Source organism: Nicotiana tabacum, chromosome 4, assembly GCF_000715075.1.
Source record: "Nicotiana tabacum cultivar K326 chromosome 4, ASM71507v2, whole genome shotgun sequence".
In the NCBI taxonomy this organism is placed as follows: domain Eukaryota; kingdom Viridiplantae; phylum Streptophyta; class Magnoliopsida; order Solanales; family Solanaceae; genus Nicotiana; species Nicotiana tabacum.
In genome coordinates, this window is record NC_134083.1 from 7,780,675 (window position 1) to 7,803,591 (window position 22,917).

The 22,917-nt window shown below is 30.8% G+C and overlaps 1 protein-coding gene across 1 annotated transcript; it reads left to right on the forward strand.

The window, feature by feature from the left end:
• The first annotated feature begins 14,097 nt into the window (after nt 1-14,097).
• Nucleotides 14,098-16,689, forward strand: LOC107811887 (flavanone 3-dioxygenase 2). The gene is made up of 3 exons (XM_016636880.2): nt 14,098-14,742; nt 15,590-15,965; nt 16,370-16,689. The coding sequence occupies exons 1-3, from the start codon at nt 14,207-14,209 to the stop codon at nt 16,565-16,567; spliced, it is 1,110 nt and encodes a 369-aa protein (XP_016492366.2). The 5' UTR covers nt 14,098-14,206; the 3' UTR covers nt 16,568-16,689.
• Nucleotides 16,690-22,917: the final 6,228 nt, after the last annotated feature.

Here is a 22,917-nt window from a genome sequence, read left to right on the forward strand (position 1 = left end):
CCATTTTTCCGTACACAATAGCCTTTCCATCCTACTATTCCTAAAGAGTAAATACATTATGTAGCACCTGAAGAGCCCATCACCAAATCTTTGAAGTTTGATTTCATCTTGATATGTTATTCCTTTCAATTTTCCATCTCTTTGCTACTGAAACTAAGGACCGTTTGACCATAGAATTTATCAAAATAAATTTGAGTTTTATTTGGCAAACACATGTTTGGCCATAGATTTTGCCTACATTTTGGTCAAATCCCAAGTCTCAAATCCCAAATTTCAAAACCAACTCAATAGCTGATTTTGGACCAAAATATCACTATTATATTTTTTAAAAATTATTCCAAACTTTTGTATTTTATAAAAGAGCCCGCCATTTATTATTTTGTAACGATGTTGCTTCGTCTTCTCGGTCATCTGATAGTGTATCATGTAGTTAATTATAAAAACGATAATTTTGTATCAAATTTATTTATGTTCAGGACTATGGTTTGCGATAATATAATGAAGTTATTGATAATGGTACTGTTGGGTATTTGTGATAGTTTTTAGAACTTGTGGGTATAAGTCATGTTTCATGTTTTTCCAAACCAAACTTCACCCAAAACAGATGTCCAAACACATTTTCATCTTCAAACCAAACTTCATCCAAATCAGATTTTTCAGAATAAATTTGAGAATTTATGACTAAATGCTGACTAAATTTTTATCATTTTCTTCTAGAGACAAATCTATTTATTAGCGAAAGAATTGAGTTAAAATATATGTTCCAATTTTAGTCTCGACCCAAAGGTTTACAATTATTAGAGTATTTTTGAACTAAATTCAGGCACAAATAAGGGGTCCAAAGGATTCGACCTAATGGTCAATGAAGTATGTTCAAATCTTAAAAATCACAATTTCAATTTTAACAGAGAAAAAAAGTTAGATATAAAATATCCAATAAAATAATAAAAATACGTACAAACTAACTTGCACACCAATCTCAATTAAAAAAAATAAGGGGCCAAAAACATGGACGGAGTTTGGATTAAAAGAAAATTCTCTCTTGCTTAGTTCAAGATACCAATTTGTTCACGCTCACCATGAAAAATAGTCAAATAGGGAAGATATAGATGTTTCTCACGTTTCTAACGTGTAATTTTCTTACTTTTCTACTAATTTTTGTTCGGATATGACGAATAAAAGATACTAGAATCTAACTACCAAAACAAAAAAGTGCAGTGATCGAAAAAGGACCTCTACTTTTCTCCGATTATGATTTATGATCATCAAATTCTCCAGCTTAACTTTGAATCTTCAATTATTTAGACTATATCGAGAAACAATGACGGTTAGTTAATTCGTGATTCGGGTTTAATCTTTTACACAATTTTCGGGTATTTAAAAATTATTTTATTGTTATATTTTTCATATTTTATTCGGTAAATTACACAAATAGTCATATAACTATTACTTTTTTTCACCAAAGTCATATAACTTTATTTTCTCAGACAAAAATCATACAGCTGTGACTTTTTTTCATCAATGTCAATAACTTTGTTTTCTCACACAAAAATCATAAAACTTTCACTAACTCACACAAAAATCATAGTGGTCGAAAAATAATTTTTTCGGTAGTATTTTTTTATGGCAGAATGGCCTAAATGGCACCTATACTTGTGTCATTTTGTCATGCACGTCCCCAAACTTAACAATTTACCAATTGAACACTTACACTCCTTCAAACCATGTATAATAAACGCTTATGACAGGAGGCTATTAGTGCGTGTAATACAATCTCCTCCATGTTGGCTGCCACGTCAAAAAATAACAATGTGTAGATGTCATGTCACATGGTAGATTAAAAATAATTAAAATCAAAAATAAAAATAAAAATAAAATTCAAACATAAAAATCATCTATTCCGATCATGCTTTTCACGTTTCCTCTTATCCTTACCCCATTGTCTACTTATTTTATATTTTTACTATCATATGGGTTTTAGATCCGGAACTTTGGCCGAAATTTTCGCCGACCGTGACTCTTATATAGCCGGCGATGTTCAATGAAGCTAACTCCGGCGACTTGTTGAGCTTTTTAATCGTTGTTCGGTGTCATTGCCATGGGAGCAACACCACTAACCCCACCTCTATGCCGCCACTTTTAACAACCTTCGCCAGAGACTACCTCCGACCACCGGGAATTCTCGCCAGTGATTTCTTTCTCATATCTAATTACTCGGTGCCTTCTCTCGCCTGTGTATGACCCAATCTATAGTATTATATACAAAGAGAGAAACAAAATCGAATTTTGATTATAATTATAGAGAGAACAAAAACTAAAAATTAGGGTTTGGAAAATTCGAGGAGGGAAATTTAAGGTGTGATTATCCAAATCTGTTATATATATATAGAGAGAGAAATAAAATCGAATTTTGATTGAATTTAGTAGTAACATAGAAGAGGATGAAAAATGGGAAGAAGAAGAAGAAGCGTATAGGGAAACAAGAAAACAAAAAGGGAAGGGGTGGGGGAAGAAGCTAGCATGGAAAAGAAAAATGGGGTGGGGTGAGGGGTTTTTTTTTTTTTTTTTTTTGCTTTTTGCTTATTTACATATTTTATTTTCCATTCTTATTTTAATTATTTCTTATTCAAAATATCATATTCACGCTCGTTGTCCGCGTAAATTATACTCGTATTGTTCAGTTCAACCATTTTGTTGCCACACTACTTGGTCAACAGTTAGAGGGGTTTAAAATATAGGTTTTAAGTGTCTGGATGAAATTTTGTAGATTATAGGGAGTGAGATGACAAACCGAAACAAGTACAAGTGTCTATAATCTTTTCGGTAGTATTTTCTTATTTTATATTTTTTTTATTTTTTATTTTCAATCTAATAAATAATTATCCAATTAAAATAGGAGAAATACGAGTATATTTTTAGTCGTTCCGTATATTTTTAGCCGTTCCAAAAAATAATAGCCGATAAAATATTTTTTTATATATATGTGTGTATTATATACATATAATATACACATTCTATATATATTTTGGCTAGCAAATGTAATTAGTTTCGATATATATATATATATATATATATATATATATATATATATATATATATATATATATATATATATATATGTGTGTGTGTGTGTGTGTGTGTGTGTGTGTGTGTGTGTGTGTGTGTGTGTGTGTGTGTGTGTGTGTGTGTGTGTGTGTGTGTGTGTGTGTGTGTGTGTGTGTGTATATAATATACATATTCTATATATATTTTGGCTAGCAAATATAATTAATTTCGGACAATCGATTAATTTTATATTTTTTTCTTAAAATAGGAATGACCCAACCCAACCTAACCCAATACGTAAGCTAAAATAATACTAAGAGTGAATTATTTCCCCATAAGAAACTTAATTCGGAATGCATGAGATTTTGACCCAAAAAAAAAAAAGTAAATAAAAGGTATAATTAGAAAGCACTTGAAATAAAAATGCTATCGATTTGAATAAAAAATCTTGAAAGGAAAAATAAAAGATAAACGTATCATGTTTTGAAGGATTTACTATTTATCCCTATTTTTATTGGATTATTATTTATTAGACTGAAAATAAAAAAATAAATAACCACAAAACAAGAAGTGACTACTGAAAAATTATATTTTCCAATCACTATGATTTTTGTGTGAGTTAGTAAAAGTTTTATGATTTTTGTGTGAGAAAACATAGTTATATGACTTTGGTAGAAAAAAATCATAATTATATGATTTTTGTGTGAGAAAACAAAGTTATATGACTTTAATAAAAAAAATTATAATTATATGACCATTTTTAAAATTTACCCAACGAAATATGAAAAGTTTATCAATAAAATAATTTATACACTAAAACAGCGTTAAATTTAACCATGAAAATTGTGTTTGACAGCATCTCATATCCTTACTAAAGTTAAGATTCTTAAAAGGTTTCTACAGTCAATTTTTCTCATCTAAGAAAGAGAAACTACAGACCTGTTTGGTCATAGATTTTGCCAAAATAAATTTGAGTTTTATTTGGCAAATATATGTTTGGCCATAGATTTTGGTTACATTTTGGCCAAATCCCAAAACCAGCTCAATAACTGATTTTGGGCCAAAATATCACTATAATATTTTTTAAAAATTGCCCCAAACTTTTGTATTTTATAAAAGAGCACATCATTTATTATTTTGTAACGATATTGTTTCGTCTTCTTGGTCATCTAATAGTGTATCATGTAGTTCATTATAAAAATGATATTTTTGTAACAAATTTATTTATGTTCAGGACTATGATTTGCGATAATATAATGAATGTTATTGATAATGGTATTTGTTGGGTATTTGTAATATTTTTTAGAATTGTGGGTTTAAGTCATGTTTCATGTTTTTCCAAACCAAATTTCATTCAAAACAGATGTTCAGACACATTTTCATCTTAATAATCAAATTTCACCCAAATCAGATTTTTCAAAATAAATTTGAGAACCAATGGCCAAACGCTAGCTAAATATATAGCTTCAACTTTACTTTCAACATGTTCCTGTTGAACAGGCAACTGTCTGTCCACGAAAGATACACTTCAGCTGTTGAAATTTGATTAAAACTGGATTAAAACAGTTGCACGCTTTTCTTAAATTGGATTAAAACTTTCATAATTTATACACTAAAACAGCGTATAATTTATATACGATAACTTTTTTCTTTTTTTTTTTTTTTGTAAAAGAAATATGCTCGAAGTTCAGTAAGTACGGGAACCGCATGAGTATATGACTTATTAGAGAAATATTGTTCACCAACCTAAGCATATTAAAATATATAATGTGAAAGGGATGAATATTAAGACCCTTTCAACTATAATTTCCAAGTCCTTGTCAGAGGTAGGTAAGTTTTTTCTTCTGTTATTCTTTATACAAAAACACTGTACACTTTGAGTCTTTGATACTGAGCCATCCCTAATTAAGGACCTAACGTTAGACAAATTGGATTTTGTTTGTTGAATTAATCGAAAACGGGTTGTTAGATATCCGCTTCTCTGTCTCATAAGCCAGTATTATGATTTTTCAAACCCTCAAATCTCTGCCCCAACCCCTCTCTTTTCCGCATTTTTTTTGTTTGTGAGGTGTGGTGGCAAAATGGTTAAAAGAAAAAATAGTTATCCACCCATATTATTCACTAAAAAATAGATTGGATAATAAACTTTTTAAAAACGGATCAAATATGGATAAGAACCATATTATCCATTTAGAAAATGGATAACCATTTGATAACTAATGTGTTTAACTTTTATATTGTAAAACCTCAAATTGGGGGTTCCTCAAGTTTGGAGACAAGGAATTCTCCCAACAGTGATCATATTCAAAAAGTCATGGATAATATAGATATCCATATTATTTGCTAGTTAACCTATTTTTTATCCATATTAAATATGGTCGGGCCGAATAATTTATACGTCTTTGCATTATATGTTTTCGACTCGATCCATACCCTACCCGTCCCGTCCCATCCGATTGCCACCCCTATTTGTGAGCTTCTGTTCTTACTTAGTAAGTTAGGATAAAAGTGTTTTGAGAAATTAAACTATCTACGTCGCAATATTTGAGAAGTGGCAGAGTCATGTGAGATCTAGAGCAGAAGCTTTGGATTGAGCTACTACTCTATTCATCCCATTTTATATGAAAATGTTTAAGTGGACATGAAAGTTAAGAAATTAAAGTAGCGTTTGACATGTAAGCATACATAGTTATCCTTTTAAATAGGTCGAGGTAGGAGTTCCACACATCTTTTTATTTACTTTCTCTTTAATTATAAAAGTGAACTTTTAAGTTAAGTGATTTCTCCAACAAGTTATGACAACAATGAAAAATTGAGATGCTAAGTTTAAATAATTTAAGTTTTTCTTTTTTGAAAAAATAGCAGTGTGTCATATAAAATGAGGCAGAAGGGAGTATATAAGTAAGGATTTTCCTCTCCAAAGCCTCTCGGTCTACTGAATTAGCTCGGCTTCGTCATTGTCGAACATTTTAGTGAAGAGAATGTTCAAAATAACAATAAATAGAAAAGATAATGTGAAACTTATGACTTTGTTAAAATTTCAATAGTTTCTAAAAGCAAAGCTATTTTTACCTATAGCTTTTTTTAAAGGTTTATGGTCTCTGTTTTCCTCTCATTTTTACTCACAAAGTCACAACTTGTCTTGTTTTCGTTACAACGTTTGTGACTAATAAATTGAAGTAGGTCCAACGAAAAATCCTATGATTCGTAGAGCATTTGGGTTTTTGTTCAATCAACTTCATTGATGACAAAAAATTCTGCAAAATTTCAAAGTTGGGAGAAATTCTTGGATATGCTTCGAAGATTGAGCCATCAAGTTGGTTGAAATCTTTTGACTTTTCTTAATCCCCCAACAATAATTGTTGCATAACTACAAAAAATAAAATAGTGGGCCCATTGGGTTGTTGATGGTGGCTAGTTTTGGCCCATTATACCGACCCAGAAAATGACATGGCCTATTTTATACCCGGAAGCTGACATGTGATATGCTTGACTTGGGGAGAGAGAGTGATAGACAATTGACAAGTGGAATCATCATTTTAAGTTCTCAATTTTCGGGAAGATAAGGTGCTTTGTTTAACTTTAATAACCGAGTTCAGAATTTAAATATGATAAATTCAACTTTTATATTTAAAATATAAATCAATTACATATTTCTAGCTATAGGTTCAAAACTTAGTATTAATTGAATTTTAATGATTTTACATATATATTTATATTTTTCTAAAATAAAACTATATTCAGTTGAATCCGTTAAAACTATACGACAGCCGCCAACTAACTTTAACTAATAAATTGACATGGTAAGCCAATGAATAATCTTCAACCAAAAAGGGGGGAGGGGGAAGAAGAAGAAACAGCCCAATATTTACATTTTCAGGATTTTCTGGAAATAAAGAGTTACGTATTAAGTATCTAAAATAAAATATAAAAAGATTGTATAGCCTTTTTAGCATAATAAACTCAAATCACGTATGCATAATTCAATGTAGGTGGAATAGGTCATAAAATGTGAAAACTATTTAGCAGTTTCAAGGTTGAGGTATCAGAAACCAAATTAACCGACTTCGTGTATGATGTAAAGTCGTTTTTCAACAGATCTGAAATTTGAATAAAACCATCTTCCTTTTCCAGTCTTGTTATGTTTGCCTACGTGGATCTCGGATTAGGTCCTTGAAAATGTGAACATCATACTGTAAAAGAATGTTGAAGATTACCCCAAGTTTCTACTATTGACTTGATATATCTTGTAACGTCCCAACTCCCAACGACTGTTTGGGTGTGCAAAAAGGTAATGTGTCCAGCAAACACAGTATCTGATCTCCGATTTGCTAGAGTTTGGACAATTTTATTGGTTTTAGGTTATCAATAGATACATATAGACCGGAGCTTAAGATTTGAAGTTTATAAGTTCGAATTCTAATATTTTAAGTTATTGGATTTTAAATTAAATAACTTTTATATATTCAATAAATTTTTTAAAATAAATAAATAATTTAAATCAAAATTACTAGATTCGATCGAACCCGTAGATTCTACTCTCCCTCGCCTTCCTGAATAGATATAACTCAGTGATGCAAATACTAAAAACAAGTTGATAAAGACATAAATGTATTCTTACTTAACAAGCTCACTCAAAAAAATAAAAATAAAAATAAACTACTCCTATACTTCAGTACTCTCACATCCTTTTCGTTTTGTCATAGCTCACTGTTTGCTTGTTTCAGTACAGTATTCATAATTGTAAAATTTGTCCTTTATATACACAAGTTAGGACCTTGTTATACTTCTAGAAACGTTTCGATTGGAAACTAAAATAAACTAGAAGCACATCGACATATATTCCTTTTAGATTTCTGACTTTCAGAAATTCAAAAAAATCATGGGATAAAGTGAATACAATTAATATGACACTTTTTGAATGCAATTTTGGCAACATTTTAGCATTTAAACTCATTTGTCTTTTCAAATTTAAAATCCTATAAAGTGGAAATAAACATCCATCGCCTCTTTGAGGTAGACAAGGGATTAGTAGATCATTCTTTGGACAATTGGGCTAGAATCCAGCTTCAGCGACAGACCATTTAATTTTCATAATGGGCCGGGACTTCTCTATTGGGAGAAGGACACAATTACCCACAAAAACAAAACTATTTACCATTGCCTACCTATTTGTTTTTCTATCCATCAAACTAATTATATTTTCTACCCATAGTAGTTTTTGTGGGAAATTTTCTCTTTTTTCTCCAATACTTTTTTTATTTCTATGCTTCTTTTCTTTCTTTTTTTTCCTTTTTTTCTTTCTTTTCTCCTTTTCTTTTTTCTCGTTTTATTCTTCTTCTTTTTTTTTCCTTTTCTAATTTCATTTAACTAATTTTTTAATATTCCTTTTCTCTTCATAATCTAATTTCATTTACTGTTTTCACTATTTTTTATTATTCTTTTTTTATACAATAAGAAAAAATAACTGATATAGTAAATATTTGTTCACCTTTTTTTTAATATAACTAGTATAATATACCTTTTGTCTTTTTTCTCATTTTTTAAATTCAATTATTAAACTGAAATAATATATGTTGTCACTTGATCTAATTCACTGAATATCACATTGACTATTGCTGAGCACCATAAATTATATAATCAGATTCTAGGAATCAACACGTGATTGTCATGCAAACCTTGATCTCCTTCCCTATAAATATTGGTACACACTCGACAATTAGCAGTAACATAACTAGTTATGGAGAAAGAAAACATAATCTACGGCCACCAAATCTCCATATATACTAGTTAGAATATAAATGATAATAAAATATTAGAAAATGCAATAAAGGTATAAGTAGCAAAAAAGACTTATAGTACCGTATGATACCAATATGGTATACATGTATACCAATAGAGTATATGATTGCTCTAGAATATTGCTACAACTATCTGCGACTATACTATTGTATCAAAACATTAAAGAAAGCAATAAAAATATGAGAAAATTACATTCTCGCATTGCAAGCTAAATATTCGTAAAGGAACTTGCTTATTCCGTATACTAATACGGTATATAGTTGTATGGGGTCGTTCCAATAATTGCCTATAACTATAAAAACTATTACATAATACACATAATCTATGTCCATCATTACAAAAAAAATTCCAGCACTGCAAATCATGTTCATATAAATAATTTTAGAATAGTAATCACTTAAAAATGCAGCTAAAATAACCAAAAAAAGTTCAAACTACCATATGATACCAATATGACATATAACTATACCAACATGGTATACAACTGTACTTGTTAATTTTCAGCAACTGTATGACTATACTACTATTAAATAACACACATGCATAAAGAGAAAAATAAAAAAATAGTGTACCACATATTAATATAATAAAGTATTCCAAGATATTGTACTATATTACTATTATCTATACTATATTAAAAGCACGAAAGCCTTTAGCGAAATGTCGTTCACCTTTTTTACCCTTAAAATGTTATTTTCGCACAAGACAAAATAGTCATTTGAATTACTTATCTAATATATAGGAATATGCATTTAGTTATTTTTCAAATATTTATGATTTCAAAATCAATTAGGTTTTGTGTATTATATCCTTTCTTATTTGAACTACTAATATAACTTATTTAATTTGTACTATTTCTTGTAGGGGACTTTAAAGAACATGGAATGTAGTGAGAAGTATTGCTTCTTCTCAAGTTTTTGTTTATTTCCTCTATTTATTTTGTTACTAATTTAATCATTTCAGAATAAATTATATTAGGAATAAATTTTGTTAGTTAAAAAATAACACAATAATGAACAACAAATATATGAATTTTACTACATACTAAATATCAATATTGTTATTCGTCCTAAGCATTTGACTTTCAGTCTCCTTTTCCTAATATAAACATACAAAAACAATGATAATTATACTTGAGTCACAAAAGCACATCTATAAAAGGAAGTTTCTTGTATGTATATTTACCTTTATTTACCTTTGTCTACCTTCTTCATTAATAAAAGAATAATGTTAAAAATATTCTAAGAGCTCTTAGTATTTAATTTTTACTATTAGTTTATAAGGTAAAATATTAACTAGCTTTTATATTTGACAAAATAGTAATTTAAGTTATTTAGTTTCTTGTATGTATATTTACCTTTGTCAACTTTATTCATTAATAAAATAATAATGTTAAAAATATTCTAAGAGTTCTTAGTATTTAATTTTTACTATTAATTTATAATGTAAAATCTTAACTAGCTTTTATATTTGATAAAATAATAATTTAAGTTATTTTTCTAAACGGTAGGAATAGTCATTTAATTATTTTTCTAATATTTAGAAATAATAACTTAATTATTTTTTTAATACTTAGGACTTTGATCTAGAAAATTATGTTATTTAATTGGAGTCCTTCATATAAACTACATTTAGATTTACAGTATCGAATTCTAATCACTTCAGGAGTATTTTTTTTAATATTAGGTTTACGAGTATCCTTTTTGTTATAAAAGTTTAGTAATAACTTTTTTAATATTAGGTTTACAAGTATCTTTTTGTTATAAAAGTTCCTTACTTTCCTTTTCATGATTAGGAGTCCTTATTTTTTTTCCAAGTTTAAGAGTCTTTTTAAAGGTTTACGAGTATTTTTTTAAATAACAAAATAGTCATTCAATTATTATTTTTTATATTTAAATTTTGATAGTAATTAAATTTATGTTATTAAATCATGCTTGAGAGTAAAAATAAATATCTAGCAATCACAAACATAGTAATCTCAAAAGTTTATCAATTCCATTTTTTTTTATAATTTGAGTATCAAGCTTAACTAAAAAAATATTTTAATTTTAAGAATATAAAAGAAAGAGAAGTGTTGGTAAGATTCAGTAACACTAATGGTTATACTAACACAAAAATCTAAAAGTGGTATGTCATAGCGATTTTCTTATTACTCTTAACATAAAGTTCTTATTGGATAAAAATTATAATTACATTTAACTATATAAAACTTGGGATGAGCTAATATTAAAATTTGAATCAACAAAAAATAAAGTAATATCTTTAATGTTAAGAAGAAATAATTAAGTCCTTAAATTAATTAACCAAAGAAAGTCTTTAAATTAACTAGTTTGCAAAAAAAAAATCCAAGTCATTCTTTTCAAAATTCATTATATAAATCAATTGTAGTATAGTATTAAGAATCAAATTGTTAAAAGTACAAATATTAAACAACAAGGATGAAATATTAGAAGATAAAATATATTTTAAGTGAGTTGTCATTAATTATTTTTATTTATTTTGGTATTCATTTAAACAAAAGACAAAACCCTATAATTTTCTATATACTAAGTTGCTTATTGTATAATATTAACTTAATATAGACATTTTAAAACTTAGCATTTGATAACCTAATTTGTGTGTTCCTCTCGTACACACATTTTATTCGTTGATGCTAAGCACACGTACAACGCACGTACATTAAAACTAGTTAAAGGAAAATCATATAGTGTACCAATTAAATACATCTAATACAATCAAAAAATGACTCAACTAGCATATGATACCAATATAGTATATAGCTATACTAATAGGGTATATAGTTGTACGAGGTCGTTCCAACAACTGCATATAACTATAAAAACTATTACATAATACACAAAATCTATGTCCATAGGTACAAGAAAATCCAACACAGCAAAACATGATCATATAAATCATTTCAGAATAGAATTCACTTAAAAATGCAGCTAAAACAACCAAAAAATATTCTAAATACCATATGATACCAATATGACATATAATTATAGCAATAGGGTATACAATTCTACTAATTAATTCCAGACAACTATATATGACTATACTACTATTACATAATACACATGCATAAAGAGAAAAATCAAAAAGTAGTGTACCACATATTAATATAAGAATGTATTTCAAGATATTGTACTATAACACTATTATATAAAACAAACGCATAAAGAAAAAATCAGAATGATTACATAATACACATGTGTAAAGAAAAATTTAAAAAATTCAAGATAGTGTACTATTCTACTATTGCTAAAGAAAAATCAAATAGTGTACCAATTAAATGTAGCTAATACAAATAAAAAAATATTTCAACTAACATATGATACCAGTATAGTATATAGCTATACCAACAGGATATACAATTGTACGCAGAGAGTTTTTTTTTTTTAAAAAAAAATTTAATTATTAAACTGAAATAATATCAATTGTCACATAATCTAATTAACTCAATGAGAGCTTATGCAATGAATAATACCTCCATGGAATTCCATTAATGTTAATAAATATTACTATTTATTTATTGAAAATGTGGACAACAATTGGACAAAAATTTAGGACAATCCTTCTGAAATTCATATCACTTATACGCTATTTCAATTAAATTTTAAATTTGAAAGTTCAAAAAATAATAATAAAAAATTAGAGAATTTATCGTGCCTAGGTAAAATGTTCCTCATCATATCTCCACACAGTAAAAGTGATTATGTATTTGCAAGTTAAAGGAATTTTGAGTTTGATCATTTTAATTATTACTTTTCAAAAATTTGCTCTACGGTTTCAACTCAAAAATACTAAAAACAAACTAAGAAGAGGACCTTAATTAGAAGAGGACAAATTCAGCACGATAAGACCGATGAAAAATATATGGGTCAAGGGGAAATGGATAGTCGGGTTATTAAGTTAGATCGCATAGGTATAAAATGTAAATAGATTCAATGTAGGTAAAAACAGGTAATTATTTTAATTTTTATAGGTAGTCTGTGTTAATTCCTCCTCTGTTGGCTCAAAAAGTCCATAATTTCCTTTGCTAAGTTAGCATTTACTCAAAGAATTGCAGAATTATGATACTTTTTTGGGTGGTCTTTAACTTTTGACCCCTTCTTGTTCCGTGAGCAAAATTTTAAGGTCAAAATTTAAAAGTGATGCTCATGAGTCAAACGATGTACAACACTTGTTAAACTTGAAGTTGTGTCCATTGAGCAAGCAAGGACAAAATTTAAGACCATCTACTTTAAGGCTATTTCCCTACTTACTAGAATGTGTTCAAGAATTCATGGTATGAACTTCGAAAAATTATGTATTACTACCTTAGTTTCAGTTTATGTGAACCTATTTTCTTTTTAATCCGTTCCAAAAAGAATGATCAATTTTTAAATTTGAAAATAATTTTGCTTAAACTTACAATTATACCCTTAATGAGAAGCTTTTATAACCACATAAATATTCTGAGCCCCTTTTTGAATTGTTTAGGATCACAAATTCTAAAGTCTTTCATTTTTTCTTAAACTTCGTGCACAATCAAACAAGTTCACATAAATTAAAACGGAGGGAGTATCATTTAACAGGCCCGGATAGTGCTTTCGAGATATATAGTACAAGCAGGGGCGGATGTAGCATATACTCGGCGGGTTCAATTGAACCCATAACTTTAAAAATATAATGGGTTCAATGCTAAAAAATTTAAAAATTGAACCCATAAGATTTAAATCATGAATCCGCCAATGTTTTTGGACTATACTACTCCTACTTTTTTTTTTCCTCCTTTTATCCTCTTTGTTAGAGTTAATTGCTACTTTGGTGTCCTTGGGTGACTCGAATAGATGGGAGGGTCGTAAATTTCTAAATCACTTTTACTATGTCAAGGAAATACCATAATATCTAAGAAAATTCCCTCATGAAATCTATACATTGATTTCAAGGTAGGAAAATTATCTTTTAAATGTGCATGTCTATGAATCAATAGCTTCAACTGTCGTAAAATTCTAAACTCTGAAGTATCAAAGACTCGTAAAGGCCACAAAAAAACTAAAACAACGAATCAGTCAATATAACCAAGCGCCATGTCCATGTCAAGCTGGCAATATAGTAGTACAGTAATGCCAAAGTAGCAAAAGGTACTTAACAAGGAAGAAGAGAAACCATCATACCTGTAAAGCAGAGTTAAGATTTGAAAAAGCAGAGCATATTAAAAGTGAAAGGACATGCCGATTCTCCAATTGTATGCGACTTTCCAAACATTCCCATCATTACTGCTTCCTCCTCTTTTTTCCACTTTTATAATTCTACCATATTCGCCACAATGATCAGTAGTGTGTTTTAGATTCAGTGAGAAGGGAAAAAAAAGATGGCAGTTTCACCTGAAACAATGCCGGAGAATTCTGTCATCGACTTCCGTGCACCACCGCCATCTCCGATCGCCTCTGGACGGCGATCCTGCGTCACAAACGATGAAATCCTCACGGAATTTCTAGAAAATTCGCTCAAAGTCCCAGACCTTAGGCTTCCTGATCGAGTCTTCCCCAGGCAAAAATCCATTCGCAATCCATCAAAACTCAATTATGAGTCTTTAGCGTCGTTAAACAATGACTCAATTTCGAAAATTCTGGATTCGGTTGCAACGATTGGGTGCTTTGAGGTGGTTAATCATGGAATTTCAGGAGATCTCATCAAATCAGTCTTGTCCGTCGGTGACGGAATCTTCGGGATTTCACGGGAGGGAAAGGCAAAATTGATGAGGTTATCGGAGAAGCCATATGGATTTGAGGAGTTTCACGGAGAGGAAGATATAGAGACGAGTGAAGAGTTCGTTTGGTGCAGAGGTGAACAAAATTTCAACAAGGAAATGGAGGGAGTTTGGCCTATTGGATTTTCGAATTTCAGGTAATTCAAATTTACAAACTTACTAGTCAATCGTTTGTAGTAGTACTAGCAAGATTGGATTTAGATTTTAGACGCAAGTATAAAATTTTTTGTGCCATTTTTAGCGGAAATTCTGGTCATTTAAGGAATCAATTAACCATAGAGTATTGCTCAAATTCTTCAAAAATACTTTTGGTGTGAATCGTAAAAATAATATATAATAAATATTTTTGAACGATCCAAACACATAACTCATAATTCGAAACAGCCAAAAAAAGGACACATGTCTGCATGGTAAAAGCATCTAGCTTGAATCTTCTGAAGATCTATGTATTGTGTACCTTCTATGTTAGAGATGAATACAATTTTTACAATAAATGGTTTTAGAGTGTGCTATTTATATACTAGGAATATATTCTGAGTTGGAGGACACTGATTAATGCAATCTCTCTCATTGTCGAAGCTGGATAGATACCCTTCTTGTCATGATATATATGTTCGAATTTCGTATAATAGTTGTGTGTCTATGATGTAATTGTGTAAGTAGTAAACAAGCATTCATGCATAATTAATTATCGACTCGAACATATATTGATATGTTAAACATGACCTCTTAGTTGATTACTTGCTGCAAATTACAGTAACGACAATCTTTTTGTTAATTACATTGTTTATAGTATGCACAAACTAAAATCATTAGCATCACGTACTAGTACTTCTTCTTTTTCTTTCATTTTATTCTTGCTTTTCATGATTCGCGTGCATGCTAGATGGTGACTTTCAACGTGAGATACTCTATTATATTAGCTGATTATAATTTATCTTGGCGTATCGTACAAATAAAATTATTCAATTTTAATGTCAATAGTGAAAAGATGGAAAAGCTTTTGGACGAAATGGAACACAAAGGTGGGCGAATCCTACAATTTCTGCAGCAGAATATTACTCCTAGAAAATTAATCCATGAAAATGGGGAGATGCAGGAGCAATTAGGAGAATTGCCAGCAAACTCCATCTGTTATCTACACAAGCATAAGGGAAGTATAAAAGGAGATCAAGAGTATATGAACACCTTGAAATATGATGTGATTAGAATGTTGATAAGAGGATCCGAGTTTCCTCATTCATTGTGTTTGCATGTTAGCAATGGTTGCTCAGAGTTTCATGTTTATTCAAAGAAAGGCTGGGTCTCTTTTCAGCCTGATAAAGACTCCCTTATAGTCACCATTGGAGATCTATTACAGGTAATTATTAAATCTTTTTACAAATTTAATCACTTGACTAACAATGGCAGAATTTAAATAGTGACCTCAAAAAAGGCTGTTTGTGCAAATGCCCCATATGGTCCATTATGACGGCCATCATATGTTTCAGTTATAGAAAGCCCTACCAGCAGCACCAAGACGACCACTTTTCCATTTACACTCACAGCCTTTTTCTTTTAGTATCTTTTTTCCATTTTCAATAGAAAATTTCGAACAACTACGGCCCCCACCCTAACCACATTGTCCTATCAGCATTTTAGATTAAACGAAAACACAATCATTAAAATCTTTCTTGGATTTGCAATATGAATCTTCAAGTATAAATGAATTATGAATTGTTTTATTTTTTTCTTTTTCAATTTTTACATATTGATTTATTTTAGACATGGAGCGGTGGACAATACAAGCATGTGATAGGAAGACCAGTTTTTCAAGGTCAAACAGAGTCTCCTCCTAAGATCACCGAAGACTCAACTAAGCATGAAAAAGAGAAGACCCTTTCAATTGGGCTACAAATCATTATTGCTATAGCATTTACGCTTATTTACCATTTCTTGATTTATATCTATAAGAAGTTTTGAAGTGTTGAAGATTTTTTACTATGTTTTTGCATATACAGGCTGTGGAAATTCCACAGTGGAATTATGGAGTCATCAGTTTCATTTTCTTTTGTTTTTTTTTCCCGTTAAATTGTACATGGTTTCTGGATATGTTTATTTAGTTAAATGATGATTCTAAGAATTCGATGTCTCTATCGTTCTTTTTTCCCTTTTGCCATCCAAGAGAACATTGTACAAAAGCATGAATCAGATATAAAGTGTAAGTTTCAAGTTAGCATGATCATTATGGCAGGTCCTTTACTTCTATTACTGGATTAAAAAAAACAAAGAATTGCTAAGTGCATTATTCTAGAGGGGAAAAAAAGGAAAAGGTGCAAATACGCAAATGATTTGCCAGCCCAAACCCACCTCACCCGCAAATCTAGGGGGAAGTGCACAGATAACCATTGATCAGAGATGTCTTTATTTTTAGTCACTATTTTAAATATATTTACCCGTCGGACAAAAATATCCATGTGCTAGACATAAGTGTTGTGTAAATATTAAGGAAATGATGTCCTTAACTTTATGAATGTTGTGTAAATATTTAGGACAAAGTGTCATGTATTTGCACCTTCTGCTGCTAAACTTTAGGACATCATGTCCTTAACTTTATATGTGCAGTGTAAATATTAAGCATGGTGTCCTTATCTTCATGTGTGTAATATAAATGTTAAGGACATAATATCATTAACTTGTATTTGCAACTTATATTGTTAAACTTTAGGACATCATGTCTTTAACTTCATATGTATAATGTAAATGTTAAGGACATGGTGTCCTTAACTTCATGTATGCAATGTAAATGTTAAAGACATAATGTCCTTAACTTGTATTTGCACCTCCTGTTGTTAAACTTTAGGACATCATGTCCTTAACTTCATATGTGCAGTATAAATATTAAGGACGTGGTGTCCTTAACTTCATGTGTTCATTGTAAATGTTAAGGACATAGTGTCCTCAGATTATTTGTGACTAGATTCGAGGCGTTTGGAGGCCGATTCGTGAAGTAAAGGCATTGCAGAATAAAGAATTACACGGTTTGAGGTAAGTAACAGTTCTAAATTTGGTCCTGAGGGTATGAAACCCCGGATTATGTATTATGTGACTGGTTTTGAGATGACACACATACTAGATAACGAGCGTGTGGGCGTGCACCGTAGGAATTGTGACTTGGTCAATTCCATAAAACTGTGTAGTTGAATAATCTGTTGATATCCGTATAATATTTTCACGTATTAGAGAAATTGATCTATACATCATGTTTAAACTATGTGTTGACATTGTTGGGACCCACAAAGGTCGTGTACATATTGAATTATCTGCTAAATTATTGTTTCATACTCAGTCATGATTTTTACTCGCATATTACATCTCAGTTTCTCTTATTCATTATTAATGCATCATATCATTGTTATTGGGGTGCTTATCATGATTTCTGAGAGCCCGAGAAACTGGAGAGGTTGATGACTGAGTGAGGCCGAGGGCCTAATTATGAGAATATTTATGGGATCGGTAATAACTAGGATTAAGGAAGAAGTAGGGCCAAATTTGAAAGAGAAAGTGGCCAAAAGTGCAAGATAATGGGCTGCCCTTGAAAGAGTCTGAAACGAGGTAGTTTTGCCTCAAAACTACGTCGTTTCATTAAGTGACCCAAGATCAAATCTCACCCATTGATCACCCCTTGATCTAATGGTCCATATTTGATCTCTCAAGAGGTATTTAAAGCCTCAAAAATCTAAAAAATTCCCTCATTTCCCCATAACTCTTTCTCTCTTCTCTCTCTCTCTCTTCTCTCTCTTCTCTCCACCGCCGCTGCCGCCGCTCTCTCTCTCTCTCTCTCCCCCATATCCGCCCCCCCACCGCGTGCCGCACGCTGGAAATCGCCTACCGGCGGCGCCCAACCTCCAAATGATCCCAAAATTTCACCATGTAACCCACAACACCTCTTTCCATATCTTCAAACCGAATCTTTCAAAAACCCCTCAAACTCTACGAATAGTAGATCTAAGAAATCCCACCCGCCACCCTTTTCTTAAAATCGTGAAGATTGAGCTACCCTTTCCACCTAATTTTTACATACATAGATAGAGCTCAGCGGGGACTATGTTTTCATATTAGTCTTGACCCAAAACTCCGGCGACCGAAATTTCGGCGACCACCACTGCCGATGCCGCATCGCTATTGCCGCACCGCTTCTCCTCTATTTTAGCCTAATTCCGACCCAAGAACACTCATTTCCTTTTTGTATGACACCAAGTTCATTGAATTTGGTGTCTACCGAAATGAAATAATTGTTCCATGGTCGGGCAGTCACTTCTTGGCATCTCCGACGTCTTCTCGTGGCTCGAACAACTTCAAGCACGCTTATTAGGTATAATCGTCATCTCTTTAATTAATTTTTGATTTTTAATTTTTCTATTTTTGGTTGTTTCTTGTTAATTTGAGTTTCAAGTTAGGTTTAGTTAATTAGTTTTCTATATTTAGTTTAGTTGTTTGTTAGATTGTTATTGATTAAATATGATCTTTAGTGTATTAGTTAAATCATTCACTTAGTTAGCCGATTATTTAGTTATTATTAGTCGTTGTCCGATTGTTAACGATTGCTCGTTCTGGTTTGAGCATTTAGTTTGTGAATTAAGTTGTTTGATTAGTAATTAGTTTGCACACATCGAATTCATTCCAATCAAGTTGGTTTGAATATTTAGTTCGATTATATTTTTAGTCTCGCTTATGCTTTGTCAGTCTATAGCTGTTCAAGTTTGATTTGTGTTGAGCAAGTAGTCTATTGTTGATGGTTAAAATCTGAAGTTTAAGTTATTTTATCACAAAATAGGGTAATAGTAGCCTACTTTTACTAGTAGGGTGGCTGAAATAATATTTTTTCTATCCTTACTTCTAACATAGCAGGTTTTCAGGCGGTCCTTTCACCTTTTGGACGGATTTGAATCAGTGTTTAGCACACAAAGTCAGTCTTTTGGACAGACTTTCGGTGAACCAAAATCTGTACCCAAAAAGTGAATGTATTTGCCTATTTAAGGGTATGCTCTTCCCACACTTAACGGACTCGAACACACTTAGACATCTTTGCACAACAAAAAAACAACACTTGAGAGAAAAATCAACAGTTGAACATCTAATAAGTAAGCTGAAATTTGAGCTTTTGATTGAGTTTTCTTTTCTCTTGGAGAGCAAAAATCTCAAGTTTCTTGAAGCTAGTTCTGGGTTTCTCCTTCTTGTAATTTTGTTGAGTTTTAAGGTCGTAGTTTTGGGCTCAAGCTGCTGGTTTGGTTTCTGTCACTGGTTTCATTCTTGCGGTGAGTGTTAACTTGTGAAAAGTAAAATTTCCTCACTGTTGGTTGCTGATTTTTCTGCATTAGGTATTCCCCTTTACCTTTAATAATGTAACTCTTGAATAAAGTTTATGGAACATGAGTTTATTTTAGCCCTCTGAATCTATTCGGATTATCTTAAATATGATTTGAGCTAACTAATACGAAGAATGAATGCTTGAGTATTAGAGTTCATTTGCATGTAGATCATAAACTTTAAAAAATAGTTTTTTTTTCTTGTGTAAATAACAAACATGTGACAATGTGCTCTATTTCTTTCTGGAGTTTCAAGATATAACATAATGTGTTGAAGTTTCTAGCAATGTTCTTTAGGTACTTTGTGTTAATAAACTTTAAGGGAGAATGTTTAAATTACTGGAATGGGCAGTAGCTTGTTTATTCTTCGTTTTCTATTAGTATGCTAATAGAAGATTAAGTAAAAAATAACTTCAGTGTATTTGTTTTGGAAGTTTAAATCTATAGTTTAAATAGAAAATGGTATTGAAGCAGATCCTAGTCCGTAAGATGTAGTAGATTCGACTTTAAGTCTTCATGTTGGAATAGAGTTCTTGATAGGAACTTGAATTACAGCATGTATTTCTCATTAAGTCAGTAATTGTTTTTTAAATATATTTGTTTTTAAAGTAAAATTACCAATAAAAGTGAAATCAAGTATTTTATTTTGACTCTTGATGCTAGATGCTATCAATAATTTTAGAGTAATATTTTATTAAGTCTTGGGGGGAGAAAAAGAGTTTCTTTTCTAAGGATAATTCTAAATGTTTATAAAAAGGTGGCGGATGCGTTATTTGTTGTTGATTTTGATGCTCTAAATCCCAATTACGTCTAGTTTGGAATAAACTTATCATTTGCTATTGTTGGAGGAATTTACAAAAAGAAAAGATAGCAAATGGGTCACTATTTGAGTTGTATTTTTGGTTTTCGTTTATTAACTAAAAAAATTGGAATTAGAGCAAAAGTCAGCTGCCAAGCTCACTTCCATAAGAAACAAAGCTGATCATTTTTTTAAGAAAATAAAAGCCGGCCTCAAACATTAAAGCGTTAAGTTCAACAAAAGCTTTTCAATGATTTATTTTGATAAAATTAATTAAGTTCGCTAGACAATTAGTAGGTGCACTTTAACTTTTTTTATTCATGGACTCGCTTGCGTAGCGTGATGTTTAACATTCAATAATTTAATTCAATAATTCTATACCATATCTAATAGCTTTTAATTAAATTTATAAATTAATTAATCCCTTTCTATAACTGCGAGTTCGCTTGCGTAGCACGGTGGTTGATATTTCATAAATTTCAAAATTATTTTCTTCGAATGTAGTAATTTTCTCCAAAAGTAATAACGTACTAATAATCCTCGTCATGACTGCGGATTTGCTTGCGTAGCGCGGTTATGACAAAAATCAATAAAATTTATCTCGGTCACACATTCGTTTGCGTGGTACGGGTAGGACAATTTTATTCAAATATTTTCTTTAATAATTTTAATAATTAAAAGTGGATAGGTAAAACATGAAAATTCAATAAAACACAGTTTATCTAAAATTAATTCAATCCAAGTTTAAGTCAATAAAGCGACCGTGCTAAAACCACAGGACTCGGGGAATGCCTTACATCTTCTCCCCGGTCAATAAAATTCCTTACTCGGACTTTGTTTTTGCAGACCAATTAATAATAGAGTCAAACCTTCCTTTGATTAGGGATTCAAATAAAATGTGACTTGGAACACCGAAAAATCAATTCCAAGTGGCGACTCTGTAAATAAAATAATTCCTATTCAAATTTGTCACTTCAATTGGAAAAACTTTTTAACCCACAATCCATAAAATAACATATATCATATATTATTTTTTGGGGGTAGAAAAGGGGTGTGACAATGTGCAGTGTAAATGTTAAGGACATGGTGTCCTTAATTTCATGTGTGCAATGTAAATGTTAAGAACATAATATGATTAACTTGTATTTGCAACTTCTGTTGTTAAACTTTAGGACATCATATCCTTAACTTCATATGTGTATTGTAAATGTCAAGGACATGGTGTCCTTAATATTTTACACATTACTCATGAAGTTAAGGACACCATGTCCTTAATATTTACACATCACTCATGAAGAAAGGGCAAAAAGACTTTTCGTATCAATTTTAATAAAGTAGTGGCTATTTTTGCTCAATATTAAAAATACTGGCTAAAAAGTAAATACCACTTAAAAAGTGGCTATACCACGCCATTTCTACGCAAATCTAATGATTTTCAAAATAGTTACTAAAAGGTTATTTGTTTAATATGCTTCAGTTTTATGTAATTCGCATAAGCTATTTTTTTTTAAGATAACATCTTTAGAAGAAAAAAAATCGTACTCCCTCCGTTCCAATTTATGTGAATCTATTTTTCTTTTTGGTCCGTTCCAAAAAGAATGACCTCTTTCTAAATTTGGAAACAATTTAGCTTAAACTTTCAATTTTATCCTTAATGAGAAGCTTTTATAACCACGCAAATACTCTTGACCCCTTTTTGACTTGTTTAGGACCATAAATTTCAAAAGTCTTCATTTTTTTCTTAAAACTCCGTGCCCAATCAAATAGGTTTATATAAATTAGAACGGAGGGAGTAATACCATATTGATGATGTCATGCTATTAATAATACTATTGGTATTTATAACAGTTCACGATCTCTTTCATCCAAATTAGAGACAATTACAATTGGTCAACACATTTTGCAAGCCAAGTCAACACGAGGTCGAGGGTTGAATTGATGAGGCACGACAACAAAAGGCTTTGAGTATCCATGATTATGACGGCCTCTAGCTCGTCTGCCACTAGAGTTACGATCTCCATTGTAATTTTTACCACGATCTCAACCATGAGAAGTAAAAAATTATTATTTTGCAACAAACTGTGGTTGATTGATCTGAAGGAGGAGTAGAGATACTCGCCGATTTGAGACTCATGAAGAAAAAGAAGAGAACGAGTTTCAACAAA